Source organism: Hypanus sabinus, chromosome 7 (assembly GCF_030144855.1).
Source record: "Hypanus sabinus isolate sHypSab1 chromosome 7, sHypSab1.hap1, whole genome shotgun sequence".
NCBI lineage: Eukaryota > Metazoa > Chordata > Chondrichthyes > Myliobatiformes > Dasyatidae > Hypanus > Hypanus sabinus.
Genome location: NC_082712.1, coordinates 58,042,152 through 58,055,447, shown reverse-complemented (window position 1 = coordinate 58,055,447; position 13,296 = coordinate 58,042,152). Strand labels below are relative to the sequence as shown.

The window sequence follows — 13,296 nt, the reverse complement described above, 5'->3', positions numbered from 1 at the left end:
TATTTATTCATTCCTTGAGTATTTTGTTGGCAGTCTCAATGCTAATAGCTAAATGCTAATGCAAATATATTTTCTATTTCTTTTGCAAACTTTCCTTGTACTGTGATGTGGCGGTGAATTTCAGGGTTGCTCACACCTATCTCCTGAATGTTCTGTTCTCTCAATACCTTAGGCTCAATAAATTTGCTTGCTCTGTCATGCTGGAGCTCTTCCACACTCTGATCCAACGTGAAGAGGATAGGTGCCTTGTTTTGAAAAATCAAATTGAATTTGTCAAAACATTGTGTGACATTATGGAGAAAGCATGTGTATATTTTCATTTGGGGTGTCTTTCAGCCTCTTCTGAATATGAGATGACTTCTGATTCTCAATTTTTGACTCAAGATATGAAATAAAGTCATTTATAATCATTTAACCCACCATGGGCAATAGAAAAGTCACTGTTGCAAACAGTGCAGCGAGCAACACTGTCATTATTTTTGACCGCTATTAGGCAGGGGTATGCTTTAATGTAGTCTGGAGTGAAGTATGTTTTATATTTTCTTTTTTTGGAACACTCTGCCATGGTGCTGCAGGACATTAAACTGAACTGATGGACAATGAAAGAGAGAGAGGTTGACTGTAAAGCACGCCCACAGAGAAAACTGATAGGCCCACTTAGCACAAAGGCAGACCAATCAGGACGTTCTCTCTGTCACCCTCTTGCTACATCTGTCACTCACTCTCTCTGTCTGTCTCTCTTTCCCTCTCACCTGCTCTATAAAAAAGAAAAAAATCAATTTCCGGGATATTGTATATCATTTGCGGGTGTCAGGGAGCCACTATCTATGTGTGGGAGACTCCAGGGACTTCCGGGAGAGGTGGGATGTCTGCTATTGGAATCTGTACTTACAATGCACCAGTGTATCCAGGGGAGCACTTGCATTCACCGGTCACGTGGTCACAGGCTGCTCCATTCTGACACTGGCATTTCAGTTGGCACCCATTACCGTATGTCCCGGGGCTGCAGAGCTCCTCACACCTCCAGCCTTTGTAGCCCGGTGTGCAGAGACAGGCTCCAGTGATGGGGTTACACAGAGCTCCATTCTTGCACTGGCAGCGATTGTTGCAGTGGGGTCCCCAGTGACTGCTGTCGCATGCTACAGTGTAACAGAGAGAATCAGCTGTTATACACTGCTCAGAGGATGCAGAATCACAAAGGCACTTCACACAGAACTTTTCAAAAATTTAAAATAAAGCAAAGAAGTCAAAGCAACATTAAAATCTCGAGTTATTGTCAATACAATGTTCCACTTTTGATGGTTTAATCATTATGATCATCACTATTTACAACTCTGTACGAGCAGTTCTGTAAGTTTGCTTATATTTCTTCGCTTCATGATTGTTTGCTAGTTGCAAATGAAGGATTGAATACAGTTCTTTGATTCTTTATGAGAGTGATTGGAGGGCATGTCATACACATATAACAAATCCGTGGCGGTCACCAGCAGCAGTAATTGGTTTAGTCTGAACTGGCCACTACAAATACAAACAAGCATGCTTATAATTTTCTGATAAACTTCAATTTACGTTCTCTTTTTGAAACACAATAATGATACTTTCTAGACAAAGTTGAAATATTGATAAAGATATTGACTGATGTTTTGCAGTGTGTTAAAATGACTCAATGCTAAGTCACTATTTTAACATAGGCCTTTGTGAAAATTGACTGTTATATTTCCCGAAGTCAGAAAGAAAGACTGGTGAAAGCCTGATGGCAGCTTCCTCATATTTATTGTATAGATGCTACAGCAGAGAAAAAAAGGCCATTCATCCCCAATGCTTTTTGCTGTGCTTACATTCCACAAAGGGGTTGTGCACTTTGCCAGAACAAATAGTATGCAACACGCAATGGCTAAACATTAAGAAACCAATAAACTTATTCCAAGTCAGAAGAATCATGGATTTAATTTACACTTCGTGTAAACCTATGTGCCCAAATGAGGGATTCTCTAAACTTCTACTGCAGAAGAAGTGAATTGTACAGCTCTCATGTATAGAGTACACTGACCTTCTTAATACATTGCTTTGCTTCTTTCCACACCATTTTGTATTTTATGGCGACTTTCCAGATTATGGTGACAATCATCACTATACTCATTAGGTAGCTTAATAGAATGATACCATTAAAACAACTTGGTATTAAGCTACAAAATGAGATGGCAGTACTAAAATATGGTTTTCAAGAGAGACAGAGAAGTTCAGAAAGAGGATTTAAAGTCTTGGAAGCTGAGAATAAGGCTGCAGATGGTGGTGCAATTTAGTTGTACTGAAATGACTCTAAACAAAGTCAGTCATGATATTTTGATTAGGGCAGTGGAAATGGATTATGCTCCATCCTCTTAATTCTAGCCTGTGAAAAGCCCTTGATAACATCCCTTCCTGCAATCAGTCCTTGGTGTTTCCAAGCACTTTCCTTTCTTTCTATCCATGACTTTCTTTTATTTCTGATCTACCTGCTGCCCCTCGGCATTTTCATCCCAAGGCACAGCATCGTTTTCCAAGTCTACGTTGATGACACCCAGCTCTACCTACTCACTGTATCACTTGACTAGTCAACACACTCCATATTGTCAGAAACTCCATTCCCAAATTTCTGGTTCCAGCCCTGTCCTTGACAATTCTTTGAGGATAACCTATCTGTAAATAACATTGATGAACTTTAAACTACACAGCAACCCCAAACTTCACCCCTGCCTAACATCTACTGTTGCTGAAGACTTTGCCTATTCTTTTCATGCCTCCAGTTTTAACTACTCCATCGTTGGGCTGGCCAGTCCCTTGTCTTTACCCCAAACTCTCTCAAAACATTACTGACCTGTTCTAGCTTTCTGAGTCTTGTACATACTGCCAGTGTGAATTCCCAATTAAGCAAATAGTAATTTTCTGTTTTGCCCCCTCTCATACTCTAAACTCTGCTGTAACTTCCAGAGTACTTGCATTCCTTTAATACAGGCGTCCCTGTTTAATGTGGACTGCCAGCTCTGCAATTGGTCTCCACCACTTTCCTGGCGCTCCTTAGAGCCAAGTTCTTCCACCAGGCATCAGGTCATGCCCAAGCATCTCATGAGGCAATCTCTGTTGATCAAGCTCCCAGGAAGAACTTTGTAAATGTGAATATATTAAAGCAAGCTGTAGTTTTTGAGGAAAGTAATGAGCAGGTTAACATCCTTCACCCAGCAGGTTACAGAAGCTCAAGCCTTCCGCTCCAGAACTCACTATTGACAAGAGCAGGTGTTACTGACACCCATTTAAATTAGTACAAAGCCTGTCCTTTTGCATTCGTTAAATGATAAGCCACTGGAAAAACCAACATTAAATAAAGATGTTTAACAAAATGCTAAAATTAACATAAATGCAAGTGCGTCCCACAGACAGGTGTATCCCACCATGTTGCAGTTTTTACATTTCAGCTGAGTTGAAAGTGGGGCACATTTCCTTGGAGCTTTCTGCTGATGTAATAAACATGAGCTGAGGATCATGTGGCCAAAGGGAAATAAATAATTTTTCAGGCTTTTTTCCCCTCATTTATTAAAATTCATTTTTGGTCCTTTTGATCCTTAAGACTAACTTCAATTAACTCAGTGGAATGGCTCCCGAGGGTGAATTAATTAGCACAGGGATAGAATCTGTTCACCTTCGTTCCTCCAGATTGTTGAAAAGCCTTGTCTATGTCTTCAGGGTTCAACTTATTTACAGTATGAAATCATGTTGACTGCACAGCTGTGTTTCCTCGAGATCCCAAATATTTGGTCTTTCTCATTCAGACTGGCTATTCTACAGACACTATTGTGGTGTATTTCATCTTTCGGTAATATTTGAATAATATTGTACATATATTGCAACACACACAAAATGCTAGAGAAACTCAGCAGGCCAGGCAGCATCTATGGAAAAGAGTGAACAGTTGACATTTCCGGCAGAGACATTTCATTACTTCAGGGAAAAAAGGATGAGAAGGTAGGTCAGGAAGGTGGGAGGAGTGGAGGAAGAAGTTACAAGTGATAGATGAAGTCAGGAGAGGAAGAGGGGTGAAGTAAAGAGCCGGGAAGCTCGTAGGTGAAAGAGCTAAAGGGCTGGAGGAGAGGAAATCTGATAGGAGAGGACAGAAGACCATGGAAGAAAGGGAAGGGGGAGGGGCACCAGAGGGGGCTGATGGATAGGTAAGGAAAAAGGTGAGAGAAAGAAATGGGAATGGGAATAGTGAAGGAAATGGGGGCAGTTACTGGAAGTGTGAGAGATCGATGTTCATGGCATCAGTTTGGAAGCTACCCAGAAGGAATACAAGGTGTTGCTTCTCCAACCTGAGTACAAAACATAACAGCGCTGACATGAATCTGAGACAACTCGAACCCAGCAGGCCAGTCTATGGCTTCCTCTACTATTATACAAGTTTTCGACGACAAAGTAAAAAGCAGCATAGACTATCATCATGAAGCAAGGGCCTTCATTTCACTCTGGGGGAGACGTTATAGGACAGGGTAGGAGTACGATTAACAAACTGAAGCCAGAATGCAAGTGAATGGCACCAGATTCCTCACAGATGCATCAGTATAACCAGGTACAGATGGTAAAGCAATTTGTGGCTTGAAGGTGATTAACCCAGGACTAGTTCAGAGAACCTGGGCACAAAGAGATAAAATTCCAAGTCCCCCATATGACAAGTAAACATACTTGGTAGGATGGGAAGTGGTGAGAGTCTCGAAGCAAGTTTAAGGAAGCAGGGTCTGCTTGGCGCAAAGAGACCATTGAACAATGGAAGTAAATAACTGGATACCAGAAAGTGAGTAGTTATATCTGTGACTTATTGACAGCTACATTTCTTTGATTTATTTCTTGTTTGATTTAATTCTACAATGAAATTTGCATATTAACATAAATGTAGATAAAGAAGGGGTCAGTTTTGGCCCTCAAGCTTTCAATTCAATTGTGGTTTATCTGTGGCCTATCTTTTAATGGTTTTAGCTCAAAAAATCTGTCAATCTCAGACCCAACATTAACAATTGACTCAACATAATCTCTAACATGTGACAATTTCTAATACCCAGTGCATATAAAAATGTTTTTGAACCTCATTCCTGGAAAGATCTGGTTCTGATGTTTACACTGTGGTCCAGTCATCAACTCTCCAACCAGAAGAATTCATTTCTCCACAGCCATATTATCAATACCGTAAACATTTGAAAAATCACCGCTTATTCTACTGGTGAATGACTCCAATGCTCAATATGTTTTCAATCAATAAAGTTTGGGTAAAACTGTTTTGAGACTGCCGGATACTGTGATTCACACTGACTTTTGTAAATCATAATGTTTACACATCTGCGGTTTGATGAAATACTTACTGCTGAGGGGAAGGACGATGTGTCTATGGTTAAGAATGTCATGAACAGTGCAGAAATTGTTTCCTCATCTTGCAGTCGGTAGATTGTGAGGTTAAGTGCCAATCCCAAACAAAACACTTGCTGAGGAAATGCTGCACTGTTACAGGTGCCTTCCGGGCAAATGGCACAGCGGTACACAGCTGGCAAAGCCACCGCCTCACCATGCTACAGACTTGGGCTCACTCCTGACTCTGAATGCTCTCTGAGTGGCTCCCCACAGCCACATAGTAAAACGATATATTATTGCCTCATGTACCGAAATATAGTGCAAAATGCTTGCATACCATCCACAGAGACCATTTCATCACATCAGCTCATTGAGGTAGCACAAGGGATAACAGTAGCAGAATGCATAATAAAATTCAAAGTACATATGTAGCATACGACCCTGAGGTTTGCATTTCCTCAGACAGCCATGAAACAAAGAAACACCATGGAACCGGTTCAAAGAAAATATCAAGCAGCGGAAGCTCAAACTGCAAAAAGGAAGTGTTACAGTTATAGAGGAAATTCAGTGCAGGCAGACAATGAGGTGCAAGGCCATAATGAGGTAGATTGCAAGGTAAGGTGTTCATCTTATTGTGCAAGGGGAACATTCAATAGCCTTGTAACAGTGGGATAGTGTCCGTCCCCCAGTCTGTTGGCACACACTTTCAGGCTTTTGTAGCTTCTGCCAATGGGCTGGAGAAGAACAGATAATTATGAGTGGGTGAGGCCTTTGATTACATTGGCTGCTTTACCCAGGCAGCAGGAAGTGTGGGGACAGAGTCCAGGGGAGGCTGGTTTCAGTGACGTGTTGAACGTGTCCACAAATCTCTGCATAAGCTTGCAGTCTCAGGCAGAGCAGTCGCCATACCAATCTATGATGCATCTAAGTAGAGAACTTATATCAAAAAAATGAAGGTCAAAGGGCACATGCCAAATTTCCTTAGCCTCCTGAAGTAGAGATGCTGGTGCAGTCTCTTGGCCATTGCATATATATGATTAGACCAGGACCAACTATATAGATGCAATGGTTGGCTGTTGGTGATGTCCATTCTGAGGAACTTGAAGCTCTCAACCTCAACACCGTTGATGTAAACAGGAGTGAGTGCACCACCCCTCTTCCTGAAGCCAATGACCAGCTCTTGTTTTGCAGGTATGGAGGAAAAGGTTGCTGTCACTAGACTTGCTACCTCTTTCCTGTATGCTAACTCATCGTCATTCAAAGCTCGGCCCACTCTGATGGTGCCATCTACAAATTTGTAGATGAAGCTGGAGCAGAATCTGCCGCAATGCCATGGGTGTACAAAGAGTAGAGAAGGAGTTCAAGGACGAAGTTTTGTGGAGCACCAGTTTTGCGATGGAATTGTTACTACCTATCCTTTTCTCCATGGCTCCAGTTTGCTCCCAGATCTCAAGAACATGCTAACCGGTTGGTTACTTGATCATTGTAAACTGCCACTTGTGTATTAGTGAAGAATAGGTAAGCGGTGAGATGCGGAGGATTGATAAGAATGCAGGAGAAATAAATAAGTGTTGGTTGATGTAGGATTAGTGTAAATATGTGATAGTCAGCATTGCCTCAGTGGGTTAAGAGGCCTGTACATTTGCAGTACATGTTGGGTGAAACATTCAGCTGAGTCTCAGTCAGCTCTCTCAAATGAACGTTGAAGATGCTTTCCATTTAGAAAAATAGAAAGATGCTGCAGTGCTACTGACAGTGGCTGGTGACAAGAGTTTGCAGATGCTGGAATCTGAAGCAAAAAAATGAACTGCTGGAAGAACTCAGTAAACCAAGCAGCATCTGTGGAAGTGAAGAGTTGATCAACCTTTCAGGTCAAGCATCTATGGCAGCATCTATGGAAATGAATAAGCAGTTGACATTTTGGGCTGAGACCTTTCATCAGACTGAAAGGAGAGGTGGAAGATGCCAGAATAAAAGGGGGGATGGGAAGGGAAAGAGGTTAGCTGGAAGGTCAAGTGGGTAGGAAAGGTAAAGGGCTAGAGAGGAAGGAAGGAATATGATAATAGAGGTGTGTGGACCAAAGGAGAAAGAGAAAGAGGAGGGACCCTGGCTGAAGAGATAGGCAGGTTAGAAGAGGTAAAAGGTCAGTGTGGGGAATGGAGGAAGATGGGTTGGGGAGGGAAATTTATTTATTTATTATTTTAAAAAATTTTCTTTGTTATTCCACCAGGTGAGCAAAAACTGGCTACCACGTTTCATACATAATGAGACCACACCTCAAAAACCCTTCAGCAACCGTGCAAAACTACATTGGCAAAATTGGAGCCTATGGCACACGCTACAGGACCACAAATCAATCTCCTACTGCACTAGGTTGAGAACTCAGCAAGCTGTCCCATCATATCTTGTCTCAACCACTTGCAAATCATCTTCTAATGACTGGCAGCTGCATGAAGCATTTATTGTAAACCAAGATTAGCTATCTCTCTGTTTTCAATTTGACAAGCTTCAAAAATAAACACAGCATATACTTTCTGACTTCTAGCCCAGGGTGAGCACAGCAGTTGCACAGGGAGATGAGTTCGGAATGTGAAGAGTGGAGGACAGAGTTTAAGTAATGTTTATCTACATTAAAAATGTTGTGTTGTAAGAGCAGAAACACGACTTATTGGTTAACAAGTGTGTCATATTTTATTGAATTAGATAGACCCATTTTCATAACTGCTCAAAGTTTGTCCACAGTAATCAAACTAAATGCTAAAAGCTTAGTGACTGTTCACAGACCTATGCCAGAGAGCCATACTAATTAAATCAATTAATTTGCATTTGTGCTTTTGCAAGCTGGATGCATTAACTATAAACTATTAGCTAACTTGCACTTTAACTTGTAAGTGATCACATTTAATTCAAGACATTCAACACGACACAAATTAAATCACTGCTGGAAAAACTATATTCAGAGGAATAAAACATTCTTCATGTATTCTAAAAACATTTTCAGATCTCTGATACAACACAGGGTTAACTTAAAAAAGAGAGTTGATAAGAAAATGATGCTCTGTCTTTCTATATTCAGCAACACTCCAATTATGTAGAGTGAACTGTCAACATGCATCCACACCCTGAGAAACGTTCTTTGAAAATTAGCCTCCACCCAATCTCGTAATAGCAACACCATCCCACCATAAATCCAATTAACAATCTGCTCCAAGTACATACTGATGAGGTCCAAACTCTTCATTCAAATATTTTTCCCCAATCATGTAGAAAGACAATATGATCTGTCACAGTTCTGCATAACTTGTAGTTTGCAAAGCCATTCCATCAATTACCTTTTCTCAGACACATTACCGTGATCTTGCATTTTGTATACTGTCTTTAAGATTATAGAACATTCTGAAATGTTCACAGGAGCATTATCAGATTAAACCTGATACTGAGCCACATAAAATGTCAGGTCAAGTTTGGATTAGGGGTATGGATGGACAAAGAAGTAGGTGTTATGAAGGTAGGAGAGTAAGTTAAAGAAGCTGACAAGTTTTAGAGAGTCTGGAGTCTGTACCAGATAGTTGGATACATGGACACCAATTGAGAAGCAGTATCAAAGATACGTTAGGATTAACTCTAGAGATATGCAGAGCTCAAACAAGAGAAAACTTCAGATGCTGGAAATCCAAACAACACACATAAAATGCTGGAGGAACTCAGCAAGCTAGGCAGGACTAGGGTCTTGGCCCAAAATGTTGACTGTACTCTTTTCCATCGACGCTGCCTGGGCTGCTGCGTTCCTCCGGCATTCTGTGTGTGAAGTGTAGAGCTCATTAGAATCACAGCTTTTGAGGCAGTACAGGAAGCTTGAAGTCTGAATCTTAATGAACCAAAGGAATCTCGCATTTGGAATGTGAACACAAGGACAATTATCTATTTTTTAAAATGGTTTTAACTGAGAAAGGAGTGAATGTGCCAGAATACTGCATCGGGCTAGATTATGGAGTTCATGAGCCAATGGGGAGTGGGCTCAGTGTGGAGGTTAGCGTGTTGATTTCTGTATCTGTACGTTGCAGTGCGGATGCATGGAAAGTTCAAGTAAACTTATCATCAAAGTACACATGTGCACTTCACCTTTTCTAGCAGGTATTCACAGTAAATACAAAGAAACACAATGGAATCAACGAAAAACTGCACGCAACAAACAACGTGCAGAAGACACCCGACTGCCAATACAAAACACAAAAGAAAACAAATAATAATAAATAAATAAATAAATTGATTGATTGATCAATATTGGGAATGAGCTGGAATTGGCCTATCTGAATTTCTGCACTGCAGTTGGCTCATCCCCAGGGAGCACAAACCTCCCAAGCCAAATTTTATCCCAGGGATTACTGGCATGTTGCAATGCTGTGGACTAGAGCTCATTTTACCAATACAGTCATTTGATTGGGGTCACAAGTCCATAGCCAAAAAGGGCAAGCTCAAGTACTTCACCTTTATTTTTACTTTAATGAATTAAAGAATTACAAGATTTTTTCATTAGATCTTCTTAAACAGATTCCAGGTGTCCTTTATCACCAGTCAGTTAAAAACAGTTCAGCTTGTAGAAACTACAAATGTTAAAATTTCAGAGAGACCTGGAGCTGGATGTTGGGAACCATCATCTGATGTTGCTCACAGTCCAGCCACTTAACAAGATGGCTGCATTAACCAAGGGTGGAGGACAATTGGAACCATGAGGTTGCAAATAATAAGCACCTCGGGAACAGGAGAGCGACAAGGACAATTTGTTTTTGCCGTACATTATAAATCTAATCACAGATAATGTCTAGGTTTCTGAAATTTATTAAATCACATTATGTTAAATTAAGTCAAAGTTCACATGCCTGTTCTTGTCTTATAATATACTAGGTTGATGCTGTAGAGAGATAAATGTCATGGCGTGAATACCCTGCATTTATCTACCTATGACAACAATAAACTTGAACTTGAGGTGAATGGTCATCTCTTTCCTTCTATTGAGCTATACTATAGTTCACATTCAAATCCACTCAAAAACTTTTTCAAATTTGACTTTATGTGCTCTTGTAAACCTAGTTCTACTCTCTCTTTTTTTTGCAAAAGAGTGTTAACAAAACTACAATACCAAGAAATTTGCAATGGTTATTCTAATGAGCCTCAGGATTGCAAGTCTCTCCTTCCTAACTTGTTTTTCTCCTGTTCAAATTTCAATCATCACTTGCATTGCCATTGTGCAAATTTCATTTCTTTATTCCTTCTTGCAAGGTTGGTGATGCTGTCAAGGCCAACATTTCATCCCCACAGAGTGAAACTTGTTGGTTTGAATGGCAAGCAGATGATTAGCTTAACAGAAAGAATTTTGCAACACAGGCAATAAATCTACACAAGAGTATTAAACTAAACTACTTCACACACATAAATTTAAGGTAATAAAACAAATCCTTTGCCATCACCAGAGAAAATAGTGAGGTTATATTTGTGCTTCATCCAAATGAGAAAGAACTTCTGTTAAACTAACACTCCCTCAGAAGTACATTGGCCACATTAGTGCAAAAATCTATTCAAGCTTCTAGTGATACAGGAAATCAAAAGTGTGCAACCCAGAGGATCCTAGCTGACACATCATGCCTAAAACTGCCCCACCCACGTGACAGAGCTTTACTCTTATACAGGCCGTCCCTGTGTAATGAAGGGGTTCCATTTTTGCAGATGTTTTTTATGTCAATAAGTGAACTGTCCCAAAGTCAGATCACATGACATGGTAATTACACTCAGAGGCCATGTTAGGCACCTAATGAAGTGGCCACTTTATTGGATACCTAATAAAATGGCTACAGAGTGTATGTTCATGGTCTTCTGCTGCTGTAACCCATCCACTTTAAGGTTTAATGTGTTGTACATTCAGAGGTGTTCCTCTGAACACTTCCCTTTCAGTTTGAACCAGTCCGGCCATTCCCTTCTGACCTCCCTCACTAACAAGGCAATTTCACCCAGAGAACTATCATTCACTGGATGTTTTTTTTGTTTCTCACACCATTCTGTGCAAGCTCTAGAGACCTGTGCTTGAAATACCCAGGAGATCAGCAGTTTCTGAGATAGTCAAGCCATCCCATCTGCCAGCAACAATCATTCCATGGTCAAAATCACTTTGATCACATTTTCTTCCCCATTCTGATGTTTGGTCTGAACTACAACTGAACCACTTGACCATGTCTTCATGCTTTTATGCATTGAGTTGCTTTCAGATGATTGGCTGACTTGATATTTGAATTAACAAGCAAATATACCTAGTAAATTTGCCATAGACTGTATACCCCATTAATATTGTAATTAATGCCATGAAAAACACACAAGACTGATAAGAAAGAATGATTACATGAAGTAGAGGGCATTTCCCCGAAACCATTTCTATAATCGAAGAAGCATTGAAAGTGCTTCAGGGAAACACAGACTTGCACTGCAAGACTCAGCCTGAACTTGCTTAGGGCAGTTTCCCAGTAAGGCAAGAAATAATGTATTTTGTAGGTGGAGTCATTTTGATAACTTGTACAATTAATGCAGTTTCACAGATTTCAACAAAAACCATGCAACTTCCATCTAATTCCCTGGACCACTTCTGCCTGTTAATGAGTAATGCTTTTGACACTTCCAGGATTATGGTGCCTTGGAGACGCCCTGAAAAGCACAGCAGGCAGTTTATAGGCTACATGGTCATGGAGATTAAAATCCAATTTGGTAAGGAATTTATGCCCACAACACTATTCATTGTACACCTCCGAAAGTTGACGTTATTCTACTTCTTATTAGACCAAATGTAGTAACACATTTCCAAAAGAAAAAGTGTCTTAAACTTTAATGCTGCTGGATCATGAGATGAAAAACATGCTCTGCTAAAATTAAAGTTACATATTTATATTTCACTTAAAGCAGATGCTGCTTCACTAGAAACACACGAAATCAAGGCAGCACCTATGGAGCAAACGGCTGGTGTTCCGGGCTCATTCAGAACAGAAAATTAAGATTAATGCTCAAAGTGTGGGCAAGCAGCAGAGGAAAAGAACACTTGCTTTGTTATATTACCTTTGCATTTCTTTCAGAACATCTCAATCGACTGAGAAGTAATGTAGTCCTTTTGAAATGCACTCCATGATTGTGGCAGTCAGTCTTCACACATATTTTGAAGAAAAAAAGTGCTGACATTGGAGAAGGGTCCAGAAGAGGTTTACAGAAGTGACTGATGATGTAAGCTTTAATGTATGAGGAGTGTTTGAAGGCCCTAGACTTGTACTTGGAGTTTAGAAAAACAAGGCGGAATTTCACTGAATTTTACTGAATATTAAAAGGCCTAGATAGAGTGGACATGGAGAGGATGTTTCAAATAGTGGGAGAATCTAGGACCAGAGCTCTAAGAGGACCACAACCTTGTCATAAGGTTTGGAAGCTTGGAGAATCACATTGTCTGGAGTTGGGTCCTTGTGCTTTGACTTTTGATAGGGTCACCCATGCCAAATAGGTCAAAGAGTAGAGGCCAGACTAAGAGTGGTTCTCCAGTCCTCCAAAATTAAATGGCAGAGCAGACTTGTTGGGCTGAATGGCTTAATTCTGCTCCCATGTCTTATGGTCTTATGTATAATGATTATGTAATCTGTTTTATTGTATTTATATAATCACCCAGGATATCAGAAATAACTCTTCACGGTATCCTTCAATAGAATAGCTGTTTTGTTTTTAAATAGTTTTTCCATCCACTTCAGAAGACTTATAGATGGTATATATTTCCAACTAGTGTCATCTAATGGTCAGCCAGTCCAGTAACGCAGTGTTCCCTCAGTGAGGGTGTCAGCCCAGGTGTTTTGCTCAGGCCTGTGAATTAGGGTTTGGCATCATGTCATACAAACGCTGATACAGGAG

The 13,296-nt window shown here is 40.4% G+C and overlaps 1 protein-coding gene across 1 annotated transcript in view; it reads right to left on the bottom strand.

Annotated features, from left to right (window-relative positions):
• Positions 1-13,296, bottom strand: part of megf10 (multiple EGF-like-domains 10) — a 176,877-nt gene that overhangs the window by 90,892 nt on the left and 72,689 nt on the right. Inside the window, exon 6 of the mRNA XM_059973847.1 lies at positions 893-1,139. Coding sequence (XP_059829830.1) covers positions 893-1,139 — 247 coding nt within the window. The remainder of the gene's footprint in view (positions 1-892; positions 1,140-13,296) is intronic.